The 24,558-nt window shown below is 49.4% G+C and overlaps 2 protein-coding genes across 22 annotated transcripts in view; one reads left to right on the plus strand and one right to left on the minus strand.

The window, feature by feature from the left end:
• Nucleotides 1-1,382: 1,382 nt before the first annotated feature.
• CLEC20A (C-type lectin domain containing 20A) lies at nt 1,383-19,474 on the plus strand. 8 transcript variants are annotated; one of them, XR_011498172.1, is made up of 8 exons: nt 1,383-1,848; nt 7,755-7,820; nt 9,490-9,855; nt 11,012-11,104; nt 12,492-13,105; nt 15,873-15,977; nt 16,790-16,875; nt 18,685-19,474. XR_011498172.1 is itself a non-coding variant. In XM_070497412.1 (8 exons), the coding sequence occupies exons 1-8, from the start codon at nt 1,398-1,400 to the stop codon at nt 18,763-18,765; spliced, it is 1,755 nt and encodes a 584-aa protein (XP_070353513.1). In that variant the 5' UTR covers nt 1,383-1,397; the 3' UTR covers nt 18,766-19,474. The 8 variants fall into 8 exon arrangements, 7 of the variants coding, with proteins under 7 accessions (XP_070353513.1, XP_070353514.1, XP_070353518.1 ...); XM_070497412.1 differs by having other exon boundaries at nt 12,492-12,998; XM_070497413.1 differs by having other exon boundaries at nt 1,383-1,797; nt 12,492-12,998.
• The window catches only part of RASAL2 (RAS protein activator like 2), a 371,817-nt gene continuing 364,127 nt past the window's right edge, over nt 16,869-24,558 (minus strand). For 10 of the 14 annotated variants that reach the window (XM_044758568.2, XM_044758565.2, XM_044758564.2 and 7 more), the window contains one exon: nt 19,474-24,511. In XM_044758568.2, the coding sequence (XP_044614503.1) occupies nt 24,432-24,511 (80 nt within the window). In that variant the 3' untranslated portion in view covers nt 19,474-24,431. Of the gene's footprint in view, nt 17,088-19,473; nt 24,512-24,558 lie in introns of those variants that run through there. The other 4 variants (XM_070497405.1, XM_044758567.2, XM_070497403.1 and 1 more) reach the window with 3 other exon arrangements.

The following is a 24,558-nucleotide window of genomic DNA, read 5'->3' on the forward strand; positions in this document are numbered from 1 at the left end:
TTGCGCGTGTAGACTTGGAGTCTCTGGCTCAGTGGTTTCCTGGCGGCCCTGGCAGTCTTCTTCCTGTAGGTTGAGCTAGAGTCAAGGGTCCCCATCCCAGGACTTGAGGAGTCACTACAACGGAACAGCTAGTGCCTTAACCAGGCACTGTGCATGTATTTCTACCTAACTGTGATGGTGGTTCCACTCGTGCATACATTCTGCAAACCAATCAAACCGTATCCTTAAAACAGGTGCATTTGATTGTGTGCAAACCTTAAAACACTTCAGTTAATCTCGAGACGATAAAGAGATGCAGTGTTTCTTGCACATTGGCATCTGTGCAGTGTGTCAAAGCCATGATAAAGATTATTTCGTTTAATCCTCATAATACCATTGCAAAAGAGCTATTCCTACCCTCATTTTACAGATAAGGAATTGTTTAGGAAGACCACCCCCAGTCTTTCCTCCCGTGTGTCTCCTTTATTCTCACACCACTACCACGCTCACCACACTCCTGACACCAGAGGTGTGGGGGATTTTCCCCACAACAAGCAATTCTCTGTGACACCAGCTAGGTAGCCTACAATTTCACTCAGTTTTGACACTATCAACCTGGAGATAGTGTCAGATGCCACAGGTTAAGGGCTCAGTCCTACAAGACTATCCTCCCCTTCCCCCGACCCCTGACTTTAGGCACCAATCGCAAGTCCAGGTTGTCACCTGTGCTTCTGACCAATCAGCTATAGATCGGAGGTTCCTACTACCCCCTTCTGGGTTCAATTAATTTGCTGGAGCACCTCACAGAACTCAGAGAAACATTTTACTTACTAGATTACTGGCTTATTACAAAAGGACATAACTCAGGAAGAGACAGATGGAAGTGATGCACAGGGTGAGGTATGGGGAAAGGGCACAGAGCTCTCACGTGCCCTCTCCGAGGGTGACACTCTGCCCAAATCTCCATGTGTTCACCCACCTGGAAGCTCTCTGACCCCGACACTTAGGATTTTCGTGGTGCCTTCATGTAGGCACGATCAGTCATTAACTGTGGAGGATGGGGGGTTGGGGCTGAAAGTTCCAAGCTCCTCATCATGGCTTGGTCTTTTGGGTTACCAGCCCCCATCCAGGAGCCCACCAAGAGTCACCTCATTAGAACAAAAGACAGTCCTATCACCCAGGTTTTAGGAGCTCTGTGCCAGGAACCAGGGGCAGAGACCAATATATATATTTTCTATTATCTCATAGGAATCAAGGCTGAGAGAAAACCACTCGAGTTGTGCTTGGCTGGGGCCTTGTGGCCACAGTGCACGTCTCCAACAAAGACCCCAGTCGTTGGCAACTCGCTTTGCAGAAGAACACCTGCTGGCGCTCAGGGAAGCTGAGAGCCTGTCCCTATAATAAAGTGAGTGTGGCAAATGCAGCTTCCGCCTTGGGGACACAGATCTAGTTGGTCTGGGAGCAAAAGTAGCTGTAGATTGTGGGAAAGTGAGAGTTGTAGACCTGCACCTGAGGGTGAGCTGTGTCTGGGTGGATGGACGGCCGGCCCCCTCGGGAGCAGACGCTGCAGGAGCCTCCGCTGGCTTCCCGCGGCTCATGCAAACCTAGTGTTTGTTCCCGGGTCGCTCAGGAAGCCGGCTGCTTCCTTCTCTCGGTTCCTTTCACCCTGCCTGTGTTTTCCGGCGCAACTCCAGCGAAACTCACGTCCTGGGAAGCAGGGCTGTCCTCCCTTCTCTCATCACCAGCGCTCCGTGTCCAGTCTAAGTTTCCTCATTCTTTCAAGTGTTCAAGATCTCTACGGACCAGACAGACTCCTAGGTAGGAGTGGGAATCCAAAGAGAAAAACAATAGCAACTCCTAATACAAACGGTAACGCCTCCTCTTTACTGAGCGGTTTTGCTGGACTCGCCTTGGGGTGAGGGCTTTGTGACTACGGGGGCGCAGGCCCTGCTCTGCAGGAGCTCACAGTCTAGGGGAGAAAAGAGAAATGCGCATGGACTTTCAACCCTGAGCGCCAGCGAGCACCGCCCTGCGGAGACGCTGGCCTGACCCCGCCCCTCAGTGCGCTTCCCGGCCTGGTTCTGTCCGCTCCGCGTGGGAAGCCCGCGTGCCCAGCGGGGCCCTTAATTCAAGACACGTGAATGGCCCCCAGGGCCGAGTGAGAGGGTCCGAGTAGGGTGGCGGTTCCCAGGCCAGGGGTGTCAGGTTCTCTTCTGTCCCCAGAGAGTGGCCCTGAGAGGCCCTGGCACAAAGGGGCTCCCACTGGGATGAAGCCATCCGAAGCCATCACGGCACAAGAGAATATTGTGGCAGGACAGTATGTTGAAGCGTTAACCACCGTTTCCTCCTCCCTTTGGCCTTTCAGTCCGAGGGGCTGTTTGCCCTCCAGGCTGTGGTTTCCAATAGCACATTCCTTGGGCGAGTGGAGAGAGCTCCGGGCATAAGCTGGGTGTTGGGAGGGTTGGAGAGAGAGAGAGAGGGCGAGCGCGGGTGAGCAAGCCGTTCCTGGTTGCCCAGAGAAAGTGCTGTGCTCTCTGGTCTGTGCTTAACCAGGGAACCAGGGCCTAGACCGGGGTGGGGGCCCCTGACCTCCCCAAGTAGGACCTGTTGGGGCCCAGCGCCTCCCTACCTCCTGCTTTGCGGGCACCTGAGCCTGAATTGCTGCCCCGCTGCTTCCTATTACCATGTAGTCTTGAGCAAGTGGTCTCCCTTCTCCGGGCCACAAGTTTCTCACCTGTGAACTGGGGACCACGGTGGCCTCTCCCTAGTGTGGTGGCAGTTGTGCGTGTGGGCAGGGAGGACGGCCCAGCGCCGCCTGGCGCACACATGCCAGTTCCTCCTCCCTCCCCACCTCCTCCTCTCTCTCCCTCCCAACCCCTTCCTCTGTCTCCCTCCACTCTGGCCCTTGAGGACCCCAGGATCTATCAGAGCCTGCCCTCCGTCACCCTACTCCCTGCCTCCCCGGATCCCTGTAAGCTGCAGGCGGACGGGGATCTTTTCTGCTTCACTCAGGCTGTCCTCAGCACCTCAACCGTGGCTGGCATGCAGTAGGCACTGAATAAACATTTGTCTAGTAAAATCTGTCAGTTTGGGTTGGAAAGAGGAGGAGAGTGCAGAGCAAGGAAGAAATAACCAGACCATGCCAGCCTCTGCCGGGGAGCCTGTCCTGCGCAGCATGCTGGCTTGGGCGCTGCTGCTCTCCCTCCGCGCAGCAGGTAAGGCCGCCCGGGCTCGGCAGGAGGGCACCGGGCTCAGCAGGAGGGCACCGGGCTCCCCGCGTGCACAGGGCTAGGGTCTGGGGCCGTGCAGGGCAGGGCACCTTTCTCCCGAGGGTCCCAGGTTGTAGGGGAGACAAAGTGGAAAGAAATGAATGCTTTTCATCTGTCAGTCCAGGCGCGGTGGGCGGAGCCCTCACCCCTAGCCCCCCCCCCCCCCCCCCCCCCCCCCCCCCCCCCCCCCCCCCGCGTGCTGCCTCTCCGTCCCCTCCCGAGTCTTCGGGCCCAGGGTCCAGGCCTGGAGTTCGCTGTTCTGCGTGTAATTTCACCCATTCGTTTCTTCATTTACACGTCTAACCAACAAATACTTACTAAGCGCCTAGCAGGGCCAGTGAGAAACGGTCCCCGAGTTCAGGAGCTGGCATTCTAGTGGGAGGCGGACATTCGGCAAGAAGAGAGTAAACAAGATTATTGCAAAACGTGACACACGCAGTGAAAGAGACGATCGGGGACAGGAGCGGGACAGTCACAGGGAGAGGCCCGTGGGGCGTTTTTGAGGTCAAGTGGGCAGGAAGGCTTCTCCGAGAAAGATTTGGGCTGAATCTAAGGGGTAAACTGGGAAACTGCAGAGAATAAAGCCAGAAAAAGGTTGCCAGGAACAGGAAAGAGCCCAGTGGAGGAGCCTGGTGTGTGTGAGGAACAAAGGCAGAGGCCCAGGATGCTTCCTAGAGGAGCAGGCCCAGGACTGCAGGGCCTGTGGGCTGTGGGCCCGTGAAGGTGGTAACCCAGGAGAGTGATGAGTGGCTGTCTTGGAAAGGTCCCTCTGGCTGTGGAGTGGGGAGGTCTTGTGATGTCTGGGGACAGAAGCAGATGGACGGGTTGGGCCAGCACCATCAGTCCCAGAGAGGGGATGCTGACTTGGGCGAGGGTAGCAGGGGCCTGGAAGGAAGTGGGAAGTTCAAGACCCCTCAAGATACACGCTGGCGGTAGGACTGACGGGATTTGCTGTGATTGGATGTCAAGTATAGGGACAGAGAGGGGCCAACAAAGACTCCTGGGCTGGGGCTTGAGGTACTGGATTGAGGGGTGCCATGGAAGGAGTTGAGAGGACCAGGACAGAACAGATGGGCAGGATGGGTCTATGCGTATGTAGGGAACGGACAGTCGGACACACGTGCGCGAGCTCAGTGGTGGGGTTGGAATCTGGGAGTTGTCAGCACACAGTGTTTAAAGTCGGGAGAGCAGCTGGGGTGGCAGCATTTTTCAGACTGCAGGTGGTGACCCATTATATCCTAAAATCAATTTAGCGGGCCACAGCCAGGGATTTTAAAAAATGAAGCAGAACAGGAGAAAAAATATCAAAGTTACACACATCGTAAGAAAAGTAATTTTTTCTACTCCGTTTCATTGACCCCGGGATCCTCCAACTGTTCTCAACTTTGGACCCTGGTGGGCGGGAGCTCACTCTTTTTCCTGTCCTCCTCTCTGTTGGGCACATTCTTGCCATGCTGTGAGCCCAGTTCTTCAGGCTTATTTTCCTCTTCTAGGGCATCTGGCTTGAGGTTGGTCCCAGGATCCTGGCAGCGAGAGGTGCCTTCCCTGCCTTGACCCCTCTGTATAGGCAGGCACTGGAAAGAGCAGAGTCGCCCTTGGGCCAGCCCTCGTCTGCTGGGACCTCCACAGGCGCGTGCAGTCAGGGAAGGAGGGAAACGAGCACTGAGATCCTGGGGTGTGGGGTTGGCTCCTGGGAGAAGTCCGATTTGCTCATTAGTTCATTCATTCATTCATTCATTTTCAACACGCTGAGCCCTTCTGATGTGCTGGGCACGGGGAATACAATGATGAATAAGGCTTGTTCTTTGCTCCCAAGTTGCCTGGAGAGACAGACGAGGAAAAATGTCCTTTCCCAGGGGGCTTTAAAAAAATTCTGATGCTGGTCCCAGCAACAGAGATTCAGATCCTCGCTGTAGGGTGGGCCTGGGCATCGGTCTGTTTGAAAAGCCCCCCAGGTGACTCTAATGTGCAGCCCCAGTTCCGAGCCCCTGATGCCTATGTCAGGGCGGTACCATGCTGTGAACCAAGGGCCTGGACCTGGGAGCCCCGCCCAGGGTCCTTGGGTCCTGGCTCTATCCCTTCCCACTGGGTGGCCTTGGCCAAGTTACTTATCTCTCTGTGACTTGCTTTCCTCATTTGTAAAACATGTGGAGTGATGTCTATCTGTCCTAAGGAGCTGTTGGAAGGATTCAATGAGCGAATGGCATGTTCCGAGTGCTCAGTAAATACCATCAATGGTTACTAAGCCCTGAGGAGGGTGCATTGGAGCATACAGGAAGGGCACCTACTCAGGAGGGGGAAGAGGGGTGAGGAGTTAGCTGGGTGAAGGGAAGTGGGAGGTGAGGGAATTAGAGAACGGGGCATTGAGGGAGCCCGCTGGGGTGGCCCGTCCTTTCAGGCCAAGACAGCAGTTTGTGCAAAGGCCTGGAGGCAAAACTGTGTACAACTAGGAGACCAGTGGTGAGGGATGGAGTGGAGAGAAGAGGATAAAGAGGCTGCCAGTGGTGTAGCTGAAAGCTCCTTGGGGACTAGGGGGTCAGGCGGGGACAGCCATGCGATGACCACCTCTCCTGCCCCAGTCCTGTGGCTGATGAGCAATAAGAGCTTCTGGAGGGTGGAGGAGGAGCTGAGCTGGTCTGAGGCCCTGCGGGATGGCAGGCTGCACCACACAGACACCATGTGGACACCCGCTACTCGCTACTCGCTTTCGAGCAGCAAGTGGATTGGCCTTTGATGTGCACATTCAGGGCCTGAGCTGGTCCGGTGGCTCCACCTTCACCACCCTGGTGTGGAGCTTGCTGCTGGTCTTCAGGGAGGGCTGTGCCGCTCTGTGTTCCATATCCCTTGTCCCCATCCTGGGGCCGCCTTTGCACAGCTCAGAAGCCCTTCATCAGCTACGATGGTGTGTTCAGAGTCTTACTCTGGACCTGGTCTTCCTCCCAGGTTCGCTTCTCAAGAGCCAATGAGAGGGAGGGAGGGAGAGAGTGAGAAAGAGAGTGCTCAATTCTTTCAGAGGATAACTGACTATTATTTTAACCGTTTTTGCTACATTCTTCTCTGTGGCCTCACTTTCTATTTCCTCTGTCCCTCATTCCCAAGACTCCATCAGAGAAATAGGTATAAATCAGGGTAGAGCAAAAGTAAACTCCAGAATGTTCCACTATGTCCCCTCCTTCTGCCAATTAAGGATTTGGGGGAAGAGGAAAAAGAAAGAGAGGAAAAAGGGAAAGGCAGGTGGGGGATCCATTTGCCTCTCTGCAGAAACCGGAGTGGAATTCAAGGTCTCTGCCGTTCTCAGGACGCACAGACTGGTTTCATGTCTCGTGGGGCCGGGGAGGGTGGACCAGCCTCTCCCAGAGACAACCGCGGCCTCCGGGAGCGGGCAGGTAGAGCCAGCTCCTTCGGGCGTCTCTGCAGGAAGTCCGCTATTGGTACTCGATGTGCATGATGCTGGCTTTTGGGGAACAGCGTCCCATCCTGCCCCTGGCTGGCCCCTCTCTGTCCACACGGCTTACGCCACTGACCTTTGTCTTGAAGGTGCTGAGAAGATCACATAGAAGGATGTAACCAACCAGACAGCACTTTCCTGGTCAAAAATGTCAGATTCTGCTTTTCTCTGTCAGCCAAGCCCAACTCTATACCACACTAACCCCTCAGACAGGGGCATGGGTGACCAGCCTGATGTGACCCCAATTCTCTGCCACACCATGCCTGTCATAGGGCCTTGGAATGACACCCACTGTGGCCTAGGTTTGACCTTGGGATTCCCAAGCCAGTAGAGAGATTTCTAGGAGTGGTGTGCGTGCGGGGCTGGGAGTCCCCTCCAAGGAAGAGCTGTGTGTGCTGGGCTTTCTCCCACTCTGTCTGGCGTCTCAGCACTCCACCAAGACAGGTGCCGACTCCACCCACTTCTCTGGGACTCTGCAAGTGCACCCCAGCGCACACCACCACTGCCTCCATGGGGGTCTGCCCCTGCCCCCTCCAGTCTGTTCTCTACACTGAGTGAGCTCTTAAAAGTCTAAATCAGATCACTTTGCTTAAACATATTCAATAGATTCCCTAGCACTTAGAATCACATGCCTTTGGTAGCCAACCAGGCCCTGCTTGGTCTCTTTGGCCTCATCTCCTAGCCCTCTGTGGGGCCACCCTGGCTGCTTTCTGCTCCTCTCACACACACGGCAGCCCCCCCCCCCCCCCCCCCCCCCCCTTAGGACTTCAGCCTTGGCTCTGCCCAGGGCACTCCCGCCTCTCTGTAGGGCTGGCTCCTTCTCATATTCTCTTCAAGAGCAAGGATCCGGCTTGTCTCAGTTCTGCTGTTTCCCCAGGGCCTAAATAGCATCCGCCACACAGTAGGTGCTCATTTATTGAATAAATGTAGATAGGAATGAACAAGCCTACTCTTGAGCTAGGCTTCTCCTGGCTTCAACTTTGTGGTTCCTGGGGCCTGCAGAGGAGCCTGGGCAGCCCCACTCCCTGCAGAACGTGGCGTCTGTTTCTGTTTTACAGCCGCTGCCATGGGAAACCGCATCTTCACGGGGCCTGCTCTCAGGCTGACCACCTCTCCAAAGCCAGGTACGCTCTCAGGAGCTTCGCCTTCCCTTGGCCTTGTCCACCTGGGCCAGCCGGCAGGTTCATGCCACCTTGTGCCCTCTGCTCCCCCCACCCCTGCCTGGCTGAGGGATCCCTCACTTTGCTGCTCCCAGGCTGAGACCCACGGAAGGGATCAACGCCCTTATTATTCAGATGGACCCAGACGGGAAGGTGACTTGCTCAAGGTCTCTAACCAGGAAGTGGCATTGCCCAGGCTGCATCCCGGCTCTTCTGATGGCCCCACCTCAGTGGCTTGGGGGTGGAGGCATGGGCAGCACCTCATCACAGCCCAGGCCATCCATCTTGTAAGGGGGACTCCCCCTCTGGATAGTACCACCCTGGTATTAAAAAACAGTTTCTCCATGTCTGATGTAGAGAAATTCTGTGATGAAGGAGACAGACTCCTCTGTGAGTCTGCTGTATAGAGCTGGTTTTCTGCCTTATGGAGTCTGGAAGTTGTAGAGAGAAAATGTCATAGGCTTCCAAGGCAAGCAGACCTCGTCTGAATCTCGTCTTGCCACTGAAGATGGCATGAATTTGGGCAAGTCCTCACCTCCCTGAGCCTCCCTTTTCTCCTCTATAAATGAGGTTAATAAAGGCCACTTCTCAGGATCACAGTGAGGATTTAAAAAGATGATGTACGCCACATGCATAGCTTGGGGCTGGCGAGCACTGGGTGTCTAGTAAAGGGTAACCTTAAAAAAGTCAGCTTAGATAGGGAAATGAGGGAAATAGGCAAATCTTGCCGGGCTTAGGTGAGCAGGCCTGTGTCAGAGAGCTGGGAGGCCCTGTTTGAATCTGAGGATGTGACTCCCAATTCTGCAAACAGAGAGTTTCCTGTATCAGGTCTCTGGGACCACCCCTCAGGTGGTGCTGAAGCGCATCCTTTCCGAATGGCCATCCTTTAGAATCACAGCTGCTTGGGCTTCTGTGACAGGCCTGGCAAGGGGCAGGGCATGTGGGGACTGAGGGTGGAGACTGTGGGAGGCTAGCGTCTTGGTCTGTCCGAGCTCCACCAGAAGTCAGGGCCACTGGGCACAGGCCTGTTCTGCCTCCTGTCCAGCACTTCTGTCCCTCAGCAGGCTCGCCCCTTCTCCTTGGCTCTCCTGATGTCATGAGGAACATCACACACTTCCTCTCTTCTGCCTCAGCCCTGCAGCCTCCTGAGAGCCTGCCCAGCCGGCCCAGCCCCTGGGAATCACAAGGAGGCTGACTCCAAGCCAGGACTGTCCCACATCCCTCATTATCTTCCCCCAAAGTTTGCCTACCACTTAATAAAGAGTCTATATTTGCATGCACTGTGCTAAACCATTTCTGTATATGGTTTCACGTAATCCTGTAAGTTCAATGAATGTAGGTGAAGAAACTGCGACTTAGACTTCCCTCATAAGGCCATTTAGCCATGAGGAGAGCTCTTAACCCCGGCTTTTCCAAATGTCCTTTCGCCCAGCTGCTGCTATGAAAGCTCATTCATTCTCCCAACCTAATATTTAGCCTGCCTATAAACTTGTGGTTTTGATCAAACCTAACACCCAGGGACTGGGGACAAGGGCGGGGGTCAGACCAGAGCTCTGTCCCCAAGGGGTGATGAGGGCCGGATGTCAGAGATCCAGGACCTCAGGCTTGTGGCCTTTATGTTCTCTGTCTCCAGCTGTGATCCAGATTGGCAGACAGACCTTCACGCGATTTGACCGCGGAATGACGTGGCTGGCGGCCCTGCAGTACTGCCGCAGTCACCAGACGGACCTGGCCGACCTGCAGACGGTGATTGACGAGGCAGACAGGGAGGCCTTGAAGTCCATCACGAGTGACACTGAGGCCTGGATTGGCCTCTACTTCAATGCGGCCTCTCGGTCTCTGAGCTGGTCCAGTGACTTGGGTGCCAGCATCCCCCACTGGCTGCAGGTGCCCGAGTTCTGGCCGGGACTGTGTGCGGGGCTTCGCATCTTTGCGCGCTACGCCCCCAGAGTTTCTTCAGATGTCTGCTCTGCCCTGAAGCCCTTCATCTGCTTCTACAGTGAGTGGCAGCTGACCCCACGGGCACGTGGCCCACCAAGGCTAGAACGGGATGGGAAATGGGTTTACGTGGCAGCAGGAGACACTGAGGATAGACCTAAGGAAGCACTTCTAGATTCTGAGGACAACCGAGTTCTGGAGCAGGCTTTATTTTAATTCTGGGGGATCTTTAAAGAATAGAATGGACCCAAGAGCCTCAGGACATTAGGAATTAGCAATGGCAACACATTGCTGGGCCAGGAAATGATTTAAAGTGAGCTTTGGAATCAGATAGACTTTACCACTCGCTAGAAATAAGGTGGGAGCATCTCTGGGCCTCCTTTTCCTCGTCTGGGGAATATATTTAACACAATGATATTGATGACACGCACCTCACAGGATGGCTCTGAAGACTGAATGAGAATGTGTAGAAAGGACCTGGGAGAGACCCTGGCACAGAGTGAGCACCCGATGGATATTAGCTATCGTCATCGTCCATGTCACTACGAATGCATGGGAATCAGAGGCCTCCTGGTTATTCTGGATCTCGTTTATAACATGTCTCCTCAGCCACAAGCCTCATCTTGCCTTGTCCTTTCCTTCTCTCTTTTCTTCTCTTTATTCCTCCCTCTTTTCTTTCTTTTTTGTAACAGCTTTATCAAGATCTAATTCATATATCTTAAAATTCCCTCTTTTGAAGTGTCCAGTTCAGTGGGTTTTAGTATATTCACAGGGTTGTCCAATCATCACTACCATCTTTTTTTAGGACATTTCGATCACCCCCAAAAGACACTCGTCACCCATGAGCAGTCACTCCCCATTCTCCCCCAGTCTCAGCCCTGGCAACCACTAATCTACTTCCTGTCTCTGTGGATTTGCCTGCTCTTGGCTATTTCTTTTTGTGGGATTTGATGAGAGTCATGACCTTGTCTGTAAAATAGGGAGGATGGTCCCTCCCTTGAAGAGCTGTGGTGAGGATTAAAGACTGTGAGAGCACCTATCCCGTGACTGGCATGTGGCAAATGTACACTATACGAGCCCTCCTCACTTTGGTTACTGTGACAAGGCTGGTCCCTGAATGCCCGGTGGGACTTCTCACAGGCCGGCTGGGTGAGATGGGTTGCTGTGTGTCCTGCATCAGCCCTGTCCTCACACTCACGCTCCTTGTTTTCCTGCAGACGCCTCCACTGGACACCGGGAGTCGGCAGCGCTCCCCCAGCTCTTCTACGCTCCCTCTTCAGACGTGACAGCAGGGACAACGCCCAGTCCAAGTACACGCCCCTATTGTCTGCTCTGTATGGGTGTTTTGACCCTGTTCTTGGCTGGATTCTGAGGTCTCCAGGGCATGGGGAATGGAGAGGGCGGCCTGCGTGCCGTGGCACAGGTGGGCCCCATGGGTCCTCCCAGAAAGGCCAGGGAGGGGCCAGAAAAGAGGTGAGCCAACTGGGTGGCAACCACGGGCCCCTTGTGCAGGGAGGGATTTCCCTGCGCCACCCACCCTGCTGAGCCAGCTGGGATTGGGACAAGGAGGACTCGGTCACCATCAACCTTCCTCCTTGAACTGGGCCACTGAACTTGCAGCTCCAGGGCCAGGACAGCCAAGAGAGGCCGTGCAATCTCTCAGGTGAGGTGATGAGGGCCTGGCCCGGGAGACAGAGGGGAAGATGCTGAGCAGAGCTCCGGAGGAAAAATCAGAGAAGCCTTTGAGGTTCGGTGCCCAGAGAGGGAAGCGCAGTGGACGTGCCGTCTGGGCTTCTCTGGGAGGAGGGAAGATGACGGATGAGGTGTTGGGAAGCTGTATGGGCTCATGGCTGGGAAGGACAGTGATGGCGTTCCTTCAGCATTTTTAAATTCCTGAACATCTTCACAGCTATTACCTCATTTTACTTCCCAAGAGTTCTGAAGCTAACTGGGATAATTGAGGGCAAAATCACAGTTCTCCTGGCTTCTTTACAGGTTCTGACAGCAGACAAAGGGATTATTGCCTTTTTTGAGGACACAGAGAAGTTAGGGGGCTTGCTCATGGTCGCAGAGAGCTTCATTAATTCTGGGGACACAAAGAAAAGGCAGGGCCGGTTCTGAAGAGATGACAGCCAGCTAGGAAGAGGGCTACTGAAAGGCGATGCTGCCTGTGTAGTCACAGGCTCGGAGGGGACATGGAGAAGGGGACTGCCCCGGCTCCGGTAATTCCAGGAGGATTTCCTGGAGGAGGTGACTTGGAATCACGAGGAGGAGGTAGCTGGCAAAGGGGAGTGGAGGTGGGGTCGGGGAGGGGGTGCAGGTAGGGCCGCAGGGGGGTCAGAGGTGCTCAGCGCTGCGCAGGCAGGCCCGGATCCTGCAGGGGCCCCCTGGGAGCTACTAGGGACCCCTGGTCCTCACCTGAAGGCCACGGCACCCGGGCTGGAGTCTGGGGTCGCATTCGGCTCACAAGCTGGGTAAGAGCCTGTCCTCCGCTTCCCATGTACGGTCGAACCGGTGCCCGCCCGGCTGCCCCAGGCCCGCCGGCCTCGGCCGCACCCGCCCTGCGCACCTCTGTCCGCAGTGGGCGTCGGGGCCGCCGCAGGCCCCGGGCAGCGGCCCTCCGCCCCGCCCCGCCCCGCCCCGGGCGGCCCTCGCTCGCGGCCATCGGCGCCCACGCAGGCCCTCTCTCCTGCGCAGGGACCGGCTCCGGCCCCGGCACGCGCGCCCCCCGCGCCTCCGTGTCCGCGGGCCCCGGGGAAGGGCCGCAGGGCCCGCCGGGGATCGGCCCGAGCGCGACCTCCGGCTCCGCGCCCCCGTGGGGGGTCTCGGGCCCCCAGGAAGTGAGCGGAACCGCTCTGGCCTCCGCTTCGAGCCCTGCTGCTGTCCCTGCGTCCCCGGAGCACCTCGTCACCGAGGGCCAGCCCGTTTCTTCGCGGGAGGCCACCGCGGGCCCCTCCCCCGACTCCACCGGCGGCGCCTCCAGTACCCCCGGGCAGGCGGCGCCCCCGGGCTCGGCCACGCCCAGCTGGTGCCGCGGCTCCGGGACTCAGGGAAGCGTTCTGGGGACAGAAGGAAGCCCCTGGGGGCCTTCCGGCCCAGGGAGCCCGACGGCGCCCCAGAGAAGCACCGCGCGCCCTGAGTGGGCGACCCCGAGCCAGGCCACAAGCCCGGAGAGCCCTGGGAACCGGCCCGGCCCTCAAACAGGTGCCTGCCTGCGTCGCTGGGGGTCGGGGACCCAGCCTTGGGCCCGGCCCCAGTGCCCTGCTCCTCCCCTGGAGAGACCAAGCCTGGCTTCCAGGCCCAGGCCACAGGTGGGGAGGCTGAGGGCGCGGCTTGTGTGCTGGCACATGGTGTCCCCGCTTGGCGGCATTCCAGTCCACTCTACAGGGGACCCTGTGGGGCCAGAGCCGGGTCACCCTCTCCTCCTCCCTGGTAATAGCTTAGGGTAGGGTGATCTAGGGGAGAAACAGTCTGTTGAGGCCGCCGGAGTCTGACAGCCAAGGGTTGGAGTGTTGGCTCTACTACTTACTGTGTGGCGTTAGGCAAGTTTCCTAAGCTCTAGGAACTTCATTTTTCTCATCTTTAAAGTGAAGAAAAATACCAATGTCATGAGGTACCTCTCAGTGTCCAGCATCTGGCAGACAATAAATGGTAGTTATTACCATTCTCATCTCTAATCGCTAGTGAAATGCTTCATGACTCACTCCATCTCCGGCCTCTGTCCTTACCTTATTCAGGAGGCAGGGCTGGCCTCATTCTTATTTTGTTAATTATAAATGATTATGAATGATCGCGATTATGAATTATTGAGATCCTGGAATCTGACAAGGCAGAAACTGTTTTATCACTCTCTGTCTCTTTCCCAGGCTTAGAACAGTGTTTTGCACACTGGTAGATGATTTAATTCAACAGCCATTTCCTGAGTACCTGTTTTGAACAAGGCATTGAACTGTGGATGCCAAGATGAGCAGGACCTGTTTCCTGTTTTTAAAAGAGCTTAGTCTAATAGGGACTAATAGAGATGACCAGGACAGTCTGATAAGTGCTGCACCAGAAGTGTGGGGCAAGAGCCTTGGCAGGAAAGTGACTCATTCATTCTGCCTGGAAAGGTGGTGGTAACTGGCCAAAAGGGAATGGAGAATCTCACTAGGCAGCGAAGACTAGAAGGTTCTTCCTGGCAGAGGGAACGGCATGGGCAAAGACAGGTAGATATGAAAGTGTGCGGTTTGGGGACGACAAACAGTCTGATGTGACTGAAGTCTAGGTCACATATGTGAGAAAGGAGTGGCAAGGGATGAGGGGAAAGACGTGCACTGGGGCCAGATTCTGAAGGACTCGATGCTGCAGTCAGGGGAACAAATGAGCAGGGGAACAAATTAGCAAATGAGCAGTATGCTCAGATGTGTAGTTAATAGGCGCAAGGTGGTTATAATGACATGGACCAAGGCTTGGATAAGGATGCTGAAGGAAAAAGGCTTGATTCCACATTATACACATAATACCATCACACCACCACTGAAAGGAAACATCAACCAATGCTTAGAAAAAAGATTGGAAGGAAATGTGTGAAAACATCAGCAGTGGTTATATTCAGGCGGTGAGAATATGAGTGTTTCCCTCTTCTGTGTTTCTGGATTTTACACATTTATTCATTTCATTAAAGAAACTTACAATACTTTGGGTGGGGAAGGAAGAGGGCATTTGGAGAGGAGGCCACCCAGGAGAGACAGGTGTTTTCGTGGGGGCTGCTGCACAGTCTGGGTGAGCAGAATGGAGGCCAGATCTGGAGCAGTGGAGTGAGGAGGGAAGTGATCTGACATCATTTGCAAGTGACATTAATTGAAGAACTATAAATATGAAAACATTTTTAAAAAAATGCTCAGCTTTGTTTACTGAACCACAGAAATGCAAATTAAAAGAAAGATGCATTTTAATTTTTTTCCTTACCATTTTGGCAAAGATTTAAAAGGGTGATAATGCTGATGAGAATGTGGGAAAATCAGCGACCTCAAACACTGGCTAGGAGAGTAAACTGGTGCTACCATGTTGGCAATGCATGTCATTTCTGAAATGTGCAAACCCTTTCATACAGAAATTCTACCCTTGGAAATTTATTCAGGAAATAACAGTATAAAGCGCACACATATATACACATCCTCCACTTACAGGGTTGTTTTTGCAGCACTGTTTATTACAGTGAAGAACTGGAGGCAATCTAATGTCCACTGAAAGCAGACTGGTTAGGTAAGTTATGGTGCATTCAAAGAAATACTAGGCAGCCTTTAAAGAGAATAAGGTAGATCTTCACAGATTCAAATTAAAAAATTCAAGTGTGTGAAGGATATTCTAAAGCAAACTGTTAATCATGGTTGTCCCTGGGTTAGGGGAGAGGATGCTTTTGCTTAAATATTTTATAATAACATACCACAAAACCAATATGGTTATTTCCATATTTGAAAAGAAAAAAAGACATCTGCAAGGCACTGACAGGACTTTGGTGACTGAACATGCGAGCGCGTGAAAGGGAGTAAGGGAGCAGCCGAGGGTGCCTGGGGTCTGTGGCTGGGGTGCCTCAGCAGAGGGCAGCCATACAGGGGGAGGAGGTTGCTGGGGGAAGGCTGAGCTGTGTTTTGGAACGCTTTGAGTTTGAGGTGCTACCCTTTGATGGAGATGTTGGGGGTCCCTGGGTGCCATGGTGGGGGCTCTGTGTAGCTGCCAGACAACATAAGGGCATTGGGCATCTTGGGGTAGGAACTACTGAAACATAATATTTGGTACTGGGGAGAAATCTCATAATATTGCCCAATCCCCACAAATCCTGATATCAGGGACACTTTACGAGAAATGGTGTAGCAACTCAAGGGCTGGGTACACGAGCCTGTGGGAGTTAAGTCAAGGAGTGGTGGGGGTCTGAGCCTCCCACGCTAGATGGCTTCTGCAGCAACTGTGTGCACAGCAGTGACTGCTCATGCCTGTCTTCTAGCTTGGGGCAGTCACCAATCTCAGACCACCTTGCTCCTGGTTGAATTTGCAATAATAACTCCTTTATCTTCTCCTCCTTTATCTGTGACCGTGAAGCAAATGGCACTGATATGAGAGATGCAGCTACTGCCACTCAGGCCCAACATCTGAGCTCGTCTAACAACCCAGATTCTAAAGAAAAAACTCCAGCATCAGAATCAGGTAACTGTTTCCAGTTACCAAGTTCCCACTCTTAACAACTGAGCAAGTTAAGTCTGGATAGCCACTCCTTAGTACAGGGCACGCAAGACTTTTTTATGAAAGACAGCATGACCTGTTGGGAAGGGAACAGGAATAGGAACAAGGATGAGGATTCTAGATTAGTTCCCTGACTATCGTGAAAGCCTGGAGAGCAAATTTCCTCTAGAATCTCTCCTACTTCTCATCTACAAGAGGGCTATAGCAAAGACTACCCTGCCTGCATCCAGGGCTGTTGGAAGCACCCGGTGAGATAACTGTGCAAAATGACAAGATGTTATACAAATCTAAGGAGTCCTAGCATGAGGGTGTAGTTCCTGTGATGATTACAGTGGCTCACGGCCAAAGGCTGGCCTTATTTATAGACTCAGAGAACTCAGAGTTTTCTGGGGTACAGCTGGCCTTTACAAATGTGGGCCCAGGGAGAGGTATTTCCAGCATGGTGCGGAGCATCTACTTAGTAGATTCAAAGGGAGGGGGAAAATACAGGAGAGACAGAAAAGACAGTAATCCCCTGAGGGTGGCCAGGATACGGCAGTAGAATCAGCATTGCCCTTCGGCAGGAGACTCGCCTTTCAGCCATGGGTTGGTTGGTCCTAATTGTGGCTGGGCATTCTCCTGTTCAGCAGTTTCTTTCTCCTTCTTCCTTTTGGAGATCCTTAATCTCCATGGAGCATCTATGATGTCCAGTGGGCACTCCTGACTTCTCAGAACTTGGAGTTGTCAAATGGCAACAGGGTAATTTCCCCTGAACCAGGGAGCGCTTTCTTTTTCAGGGCAGCTCTTTGGAATCCTGAAAGCAGATTTTACCATCCCAGCTCAGATGGACCCAGAAGACATGAAAGACAAATTTTTGAGCGAGGTGAGACTTCTGCCCACTTTTAATTTTGATCAGTCAGATGGCTTGACAATGCAAGGCAATACTGTCAAAACCAATATATTAGGAGAAAATGCTTTGGAAAATGAGCTCAGCTGTTCCCACTGCCATCACTTTGGCTCATGGTGACAGGTTGGTTCATGTGCTGAGATCTTCTCAGATCTTTTTCTTACACTCTCCAACACTTTTCCTGAACTCTTAAAAAAAAAAATCAAGACAGCATAGTCAGAAGGACCTGAGTTTGGGTCTTGGCTTTCCACTTATTAGTCATGTGACCTTGGGTAAGTAACATAATCTTTCTGAACCTCAGTTTCCTCCTGAATTAGGAACAACAGTACCCAACTCACATGGTTGGTATTATGATTAAATGAAATATCCATATAAAGTGCTTATTTAGCAAATTGGCACATAGTAAGTGCTCAATAAACATGAACATTAGTTCCTGTTATCATCAATGTTGTTATTGTTCCCAATATACATTTGTTCCAGGCTTTTTCCCCCTGTTCTTTTAAGAGTATTGTGAGATAGGAGATTGTGAAGAGGAAGAACTGTTCCTAAATATTGCAACAAAAGCCTCAAGCTGATTTTTGAATATGGTTTAAGAGCACATTTTTCAGTTATATCAGATGTAAATCAGAAGATGTCAGAGGTCATCTAGCCAAAATCATAATTTTACAGACAAGGATGCAGACTGGCATTTATCTAGTAGCTTATTGCAATTTACTCATAGGCTGAAGAAATAGCACCCAGGCAATTCATTCTAAAATCTCACACACTCAAGTTTCTAGAAAGAACGTGTGTGTGTGTGTGTGTGTGTGTGTGTGTGTGTGCGTGTACACTGCGTGAGCCTGCCTGCCACTGAGTGGGCAGGGTGACTGCAGAGCTTTCAGTGCATTTTGCTATTGAAGGCAGAACAGGTGCAAATGATGCAATTCAGCATCTGGTAAATTTTTTAGTGAAATTTCAAGTAATAAGACTACATTACTGAGTATTAGGGTCTACAAAAGCCAAGGGCTCCTTTTTTTGGAGGGGAGGAACCAAACCAGAATCCATCTGCTTTCTATTTTAAATTAAAGCCAATAATGGGAAAATTGAGGTCAAAATGGGGAATTCCATCTTCTGGTCAAGTTTGTTGCAATGTATCTATCCCATATTAATGGAGAGAATTTCTGCCTTACAGATGTAAAGGATGAACTTGGTAGGGACAAGGTGTGTATGGGGGAAGCTATGGTACATATGATCAGTTTTAGCAGCATTTTAAATTCCAAATAGAAGGCAGGGAAACACTTGTAGCCAACTTATCCTAGTTCCAGGGATGGGGACACAGAGACACTGTAACAGGCACTCACACCTGGTGACTAGCAGTTGTTCCCCCTGGCTGAAGTGAGAATCCCCTGGGGAAGTTTTAAAAAAAACCCTGGCCCCCATCCTTAGATTCTCTCTAATTGTTCAGTGGTGGAGTGTAAGAGGCAGCCCTGCTCTTTATTTTTTAAAGTTCTGCAGTGGTTCTGATGAATAGTCAGGGTTGAGAAGCACTGATTAAGTCATTTGTTTTAGTCTCTTTTGTCATCAAACTTTTTTCTTTTTTTGCTGGGGTGGTGGGAGGGGTGGCCTAACAAAATTGATTTATGTATTTTCCCATTGGTGAAGCTGTTGCTGACAAAAGGCAGGCAGCTGGAGGGAGGCTCAGAAAAATAAAGGGTATGGCTGGACATGAGGCTATATAGGTGGACCGTTTAGGGCTAAGATGACTAGTCTCTTTCTTCAACAGTCTCTTTCTTTTTGATGTTTCAGATCCAAGAAGTCTTAAAGCTTATGTTAGGTCGTGAAAAATTCAGATTGAAATGGATCAGCTTTGAAGTAAACAAAAAATAGCACACATCTACTGATCTGGAGTCTCCTTGTACAATCTTCTCTGGATTTTAAGTGAATTTTAGTTTTTTAATTCCTAATACATCAGAATTAGAAATAACTCCAGATATGTGAAGAGGCTAACTGATGGAATTTCAGACCTACACCTAGGACTAAAGAAAACTACACATGGAACCTGCATTGCTGGATTTTATAGAATGAAATAGGTAAGCAGGAGAAGATGGAGGTATTTTAGAACAATAACTTTGAGAATGACAAGCAAACAAGAACAAAAAATCCCAAGAACCAAACAACAAAAATCCTGAAACAAACCCCATTAACCCCATTAATCTATGTGGGGAATTGAGAGGACAGTAGAGGTCTGGGAAGCTAGGTGGGGCCATACTTCCAAACAAAGTGGAGGACTCTTTATCAGCGACAAGCCATTAAAGAGATTTCAAATGCTCCAGAATGAGGAGCTTTCTAAAGGTATTATCACAATGCCATATAGTTAATGGTAGCTATTTGTCCTGCATCTAAGCATCTACCTGTAAGCTGGGAAATTCTAAGACACATTGTTCCTAATATTAAAATATACCTTCAGAATAATGTTCCCTCATACATTTTCTTTCTGGTTTTTCTCCAAGTATCCTAATCACCCAGATATATGCTAGAAGTAAGATAGTAATATGTCAAATACAGTAGCAACTTTAGTCTGAAATGTTTAAAGTTAAAGTTTATTTGTATTCTTTGTAGGAATATCAATAAAAGACCTCAAACGTATCTATATCTGTACATGTACAAGAACCATCAAAAATTATTCACAGAACAAAAATAAATCTTCTTTAGAACAAACCCAGGTAATGAAATGCAGATATGGATCTCACATATGGAACAATCTAAGTGCTACTAGCACAAAAATATGGCTTTAAAAATAAAATAAAATCTTGGGTTTTGTTTTTCTAAGGTGTATTTCTCTTTCTTGAAATAAAAAATAAATTATTTAGAGCTATCATTGTAAAATAGTCATGTGTATTAACACATTCTTATTAAGGCCCTGGAGATGAAAAATGAAATCAAATTTAGAGGGTAAATTCCTCACAGGTGTGATTCAGGTTAATATGCTGCTGTCTGCTTGAGTTAATTTTAATGTAACTAGGAAATGTCTAAGCACCAGTCAAAATTTAACCTTTACTATTTATTTCAGCTTTTCTGCAGGATAGTGGTCATTGAGTCAATTAGTAGTCGACCTTTTTGTGGACTGGGAATTGAAATTTTTCACTTGGGTGTTTAGAAATGACATGAACATGATATTTATACCCCCCAGCCCCCAGAGATGATGGAGGCCCCTAAAACACAGCGTCTGTGGAAGTCTCTACAACAACAGATAAATCTGGTTTTAAGTCCCAAACTAAAAAATTTCCTAGGGAAAAATGAGAAGGGCATTTGGATAAAAAATAAGAACTGAATAGGAAATGAAAATGCATGCTGAAATATGCGCAAAAACTACCACTTTGCTTTCCTTGGGTGGCTTACTGCATTTGCCAAGTCTTACTGGGTTGGTTACTCAAACACCTGAGGATTAACTGATCAGGAACCAAAGCGACTTCCTCCTGGATCCTACTGTCAGATCAGTGATATTCAACTTTCTTTCTATGACTCCCCATGCTATCAATACTAATATCTAGGGCTTTTGAGATAATGTCAAACCAAATAAATTTCAAGTCACATTAACTTATATATACATATAACACATATGGTACATTTTAAAGAGGAAAGAACCACTCTCATAAACTCTAAAAAGTGAGAGCATAAAATCTAAAAAACTCAAGAAAAGTCTGGCAATCGATGGTCTATAAGATGGATTAACATTCAGAAAAAGGAAGCCCTGGGAATTGTGTGCTTCGTGTGGCTGTGCGTGTGGTGTCTATAGAAACTGCCTTTACATAGATCTATGTATTTTAAGAGCAGGCAAAGGCTGTAAATCCTGTTTCCTCGAACCTTCAGGCTACTGAGAAGGCTGCTGTGCATTAGTTCCCTTCCGGAGCAGGTATCTTCCTCAGGTTCTTTCACTCCTCATAAGATATTTATTCTATCTCATGCAAATTTCATCACTTTGTCCTTCCTAAACTCAAAAGCATTCATAACTGGGTCATGACAACAAGAGAATGCTTCTAGAAAGAATAACAATCACTCAAACATGAAAAGAGATTCTATTTAAAAATTCAACGCCCCAACATACCTTGCTTTTAAAAAACTAGTAAAGTAGGCCCTTTCAATTGACATATTGATAAAGACAAAGTATCCCAAATTCTTGGCTCCCAGGTAGGTGGTAGGAAGGCAACTATTCACTGCTGGGGCAAACAGGAGATTTCCCTACTAGACTTGAAAAAGGGAAGGAGAATGAAGAAGAAAGCCTTTTTGGCCCCTCACAATCTGCAGGAGAAGGTGGCTTCCAAAGGTACACCTGGAAATGCAGGGAAGCTGTGGCATGGGCTCTGGAGATGCTGAGTCAGGCCCAGTGACAATTCTAGTCTGGTGTCGAGTCTGGGGCTCAGGGTCACTTGGGACTTAGATAATCCTGAAGAGGGTTCCTTCCACAAGTTCAGTCCACAACCAGCCTTCTCAGGGACTCCAAACTGGAGACAACTAGAACTAAAATTAGGTGGAAGGCAAACCAATTATGAATGCAAACTCACTTGATGGCAATTGTCTTATTCTGGGACTTCCACAAAAGAATTGCTCCCAAATCCAGTGTGCCTCTGAAGACAGAGCCAGAGGTCCACAGAACTACAGATCCATAAACAAAGGCGGTAGGTAGACTAAGATCTGAAAAGTTTTACATCCAAAGTCAAGCTAATTCTCAAGGGCACACAGCAGTCGTAGACAGGAAATCCTGCTTTATCTTTCACTGTCCAACACCATCACAGGGAAAGATGGAAGCAGACCAGAGAAAGCTAATTATTGATACCAGGTGAAAAAAGCAAAAAGCAATAGCAGTATGAGTACCTCATTTTACCACATTTCCCTTACCAACAGACTGCCTGAGACCCCAACAGTCCCTTGGTGACAGTGGCTGGAACACTAAGTGCTCAAGGGTTTGCTATAGTTCCCTAGCTATCATCTCCCCTCTGTCATGGCTGGTATTGCAGAGACTCGGGGAATATGATGACCTGATGAAAATGTAACTCTTTTTGCTGCTTTGGCCTAGAAAGCTTATTGCTCCAGTGATATAAAAGGGGAACATGAAGGTCTTTTCCTACACTCTACCAAAATTGTCCTTGTAAATGGCCAAGTCTGGTTGTCAGGTCAATACGCATCTTGCAAGTACTGCACCTGAATTCCAAATTCCATTCACCCCTGGTCTAAGCTGAGCCCCACAGTGTGGTGATGTGATGAGTGGAAGAAGGAGTGCAAGGAGAATCTTAATCCACCTGCTTGTCTTCAACCATGTACCTCCTCCCAGCAAAACAGGAGGTATGTACCTATTTGGGCTGAAGAAAAGCCAATTAAGCAACACCTCCATAAAAATTATCAGCTGTTGCTGCCTTCCTCCATACTTAAAAAAACCTTACAGAATAATTCTAAAGATTGCAGCATTCTCTAAACAAATACTCAGAAAAATATTTGGATAGGGATAGGCTCAAAGGATACTCTAAAATTTAACATCTGGCAACAACTCTCAACTTCTAGCTTACTTCTAACCTTAATTTTTTTCACTCGTTTTCTCTTCATTCAAGGTAACCTGATAATAGAGAGCTGCATAATCTATGCAAACTTTTTGAGCATTTAATCTTCCAAAGTAGGCAGCCCTCTAGAGAGCTCTCACAATGCCAGCAAAACATATGGCATCCACCAAAAACATTTAATTTTGTGTCTTCCCCAATCCCCCAATATAGGGATGTTTATCAGCCCTCTGTAATCCATAACCAACACCTGAGAGCTTTCAAACCTCAATGCAAGACATGAACCACGTTACATACTTAAGGCCATCAAAACGGACAATTCTTTTTACCAGGTTTTCTGTGGCACAGTTGAAGGCTTTTACAAAGAATTAATTAAACATGGCTAGAGCTGAGAATAGCCACAAACAAGTACAGACTATGTATACAATCCCCCCTCTTCCAACAAGGGGCACTACTATTTCAGAATTGGCAATTTTTTCCTATTAAAATAAGTGATTTTGACCACAGTATGCCCTCAGCTTGGAGGGAAGGGATAAGAATGTGTAGGGTAACTACTAATGGTCAAGAAAATATACAAGTGCCAAAACATGTGGGCCTGAAGTCTGCAGATCAGATAAGCACAAGGAGCAGAACCCTGTTTTAGATCTGACTGGGAGACATGGGAGTGTTATGAAGGGAAATGTTTTAGAAGGTTGGGGCTGGGGGGCCATGGTGATGTTGATGACGATGCAAGGTCCGACATAAAGATCCACTGAGAGAGAGCAGTGCGCAAGCATGGCGTGGTGAAAGGGGGGCTTGGGGTCTGTCTGGGCTTCACTCCTGTTCCCTCATAAACATTCTGCTCCGTAGAAACACCCACTCCATGCATATGGCTCCCTCAGATCCTTCTTTTTGGTTTTCTCTCCCCCTTTCCTTTTTAAAAATTTCCCTAAAGTTTATAATTTACTTAAATAAACATCATTAACTTATTTGAGAAATGTTGTTGCTTTCTCAATATAAACGACCGCTTAGATCTTGCTTAAAGAGATTCAAAACCCTTTTAACATTATATCTGACAGCATAGAAGGCATGAACTTTTCCTATTTGTGCAGTTATATGTACATACGTGTGAATATATATGTATATATATTTGTATATATAATATCTGTTTAACATGTAACATTCCATACTTCTGATAATCAAGTCTGCATTCAAGATGACATTTCACACCTCTGGAAAAAAGGAAGTAAACTAGCTTCCATGACTTGTTTCTGTCCCACAATAAAGCCAAGGATGACAATTGGTGAAACTGGGTCATTATTGCCAAATCTACTAAGAGCGTGGGAATAACAACTGGAATGTGCCATCTTCACACTTTTTCTTTTTTATAAGAGTAATCATGACTTTTAAGAGAGTGATGCTTCAGCTTTGGATTTCCTTTCCAAATTTTACTGAGAGGATTAGGAAAAGAAGCAATTTAAAAGTTAAAGACTGAGATAAGATTACTGTGCCCGGAGATTTGCTAGTACAATGGATAAAATCTTCATACCAAACAAAAATTATAACTTACCAATAGAAAATGTCTTTTTTTTTTTTCTAAATAGGAAATATTCAGAGATTCCTGCTATGGGATGGTTAGCCCTTTTCTGTGCAGAAGAAAGGGTGCTGACTTCAGATGGCTTATGGACAGCATCTTTGAATAACCTCTCCAGGGGAGAGTAAACCCTGTTGGTGATGACTGCTCCCACCATGGGGGAGGAAAGGGCAGTGGGTGTGTGAAGATGAAGGTGGTATATAGAGACACAAATATTTATAGCTTTGTAAATTCTAAAGAGGAAAAAGAACACCCTTTATTACAACTGGAGTAAAAAAAAGCGCCCCCTATCTAAAATGGAAAATTCCTATCTGCTACTGACAGAAGGAAATACACATCAACAGGAGTTCAGTAGAAATCACTCCTAAAGTCCAGTTTTGATGCAACAGCTCTTATCTGTGTCCTCTGAAACAGTGCATCCCCAAATCAGATCAGCTGTCCATCCAGAACCAGTCTTGGTTGATCAATGGGATAAACTGTTTTGTTTGGATCTTGGTATTTGCATGTTTTCCTAAAGGACAAGGGGGCCAGAGTGGGGTTATTAAACTGGCAGGTGAA

Source organism: Equus asinus, chromosome 25 (genome assembly GCF_041296235.1).
Source record: "Equus asinus isolate D_3611 breed Donkey chromosome 25, EquAss-T2T_v2, whole genome shotgun sequence".
NCBI classification, from domain to species: Eukaryota; Metazoa; Chordata; class Mammalia; order Perissodactyla; family Equidae; genus Equus; species Equus asinus.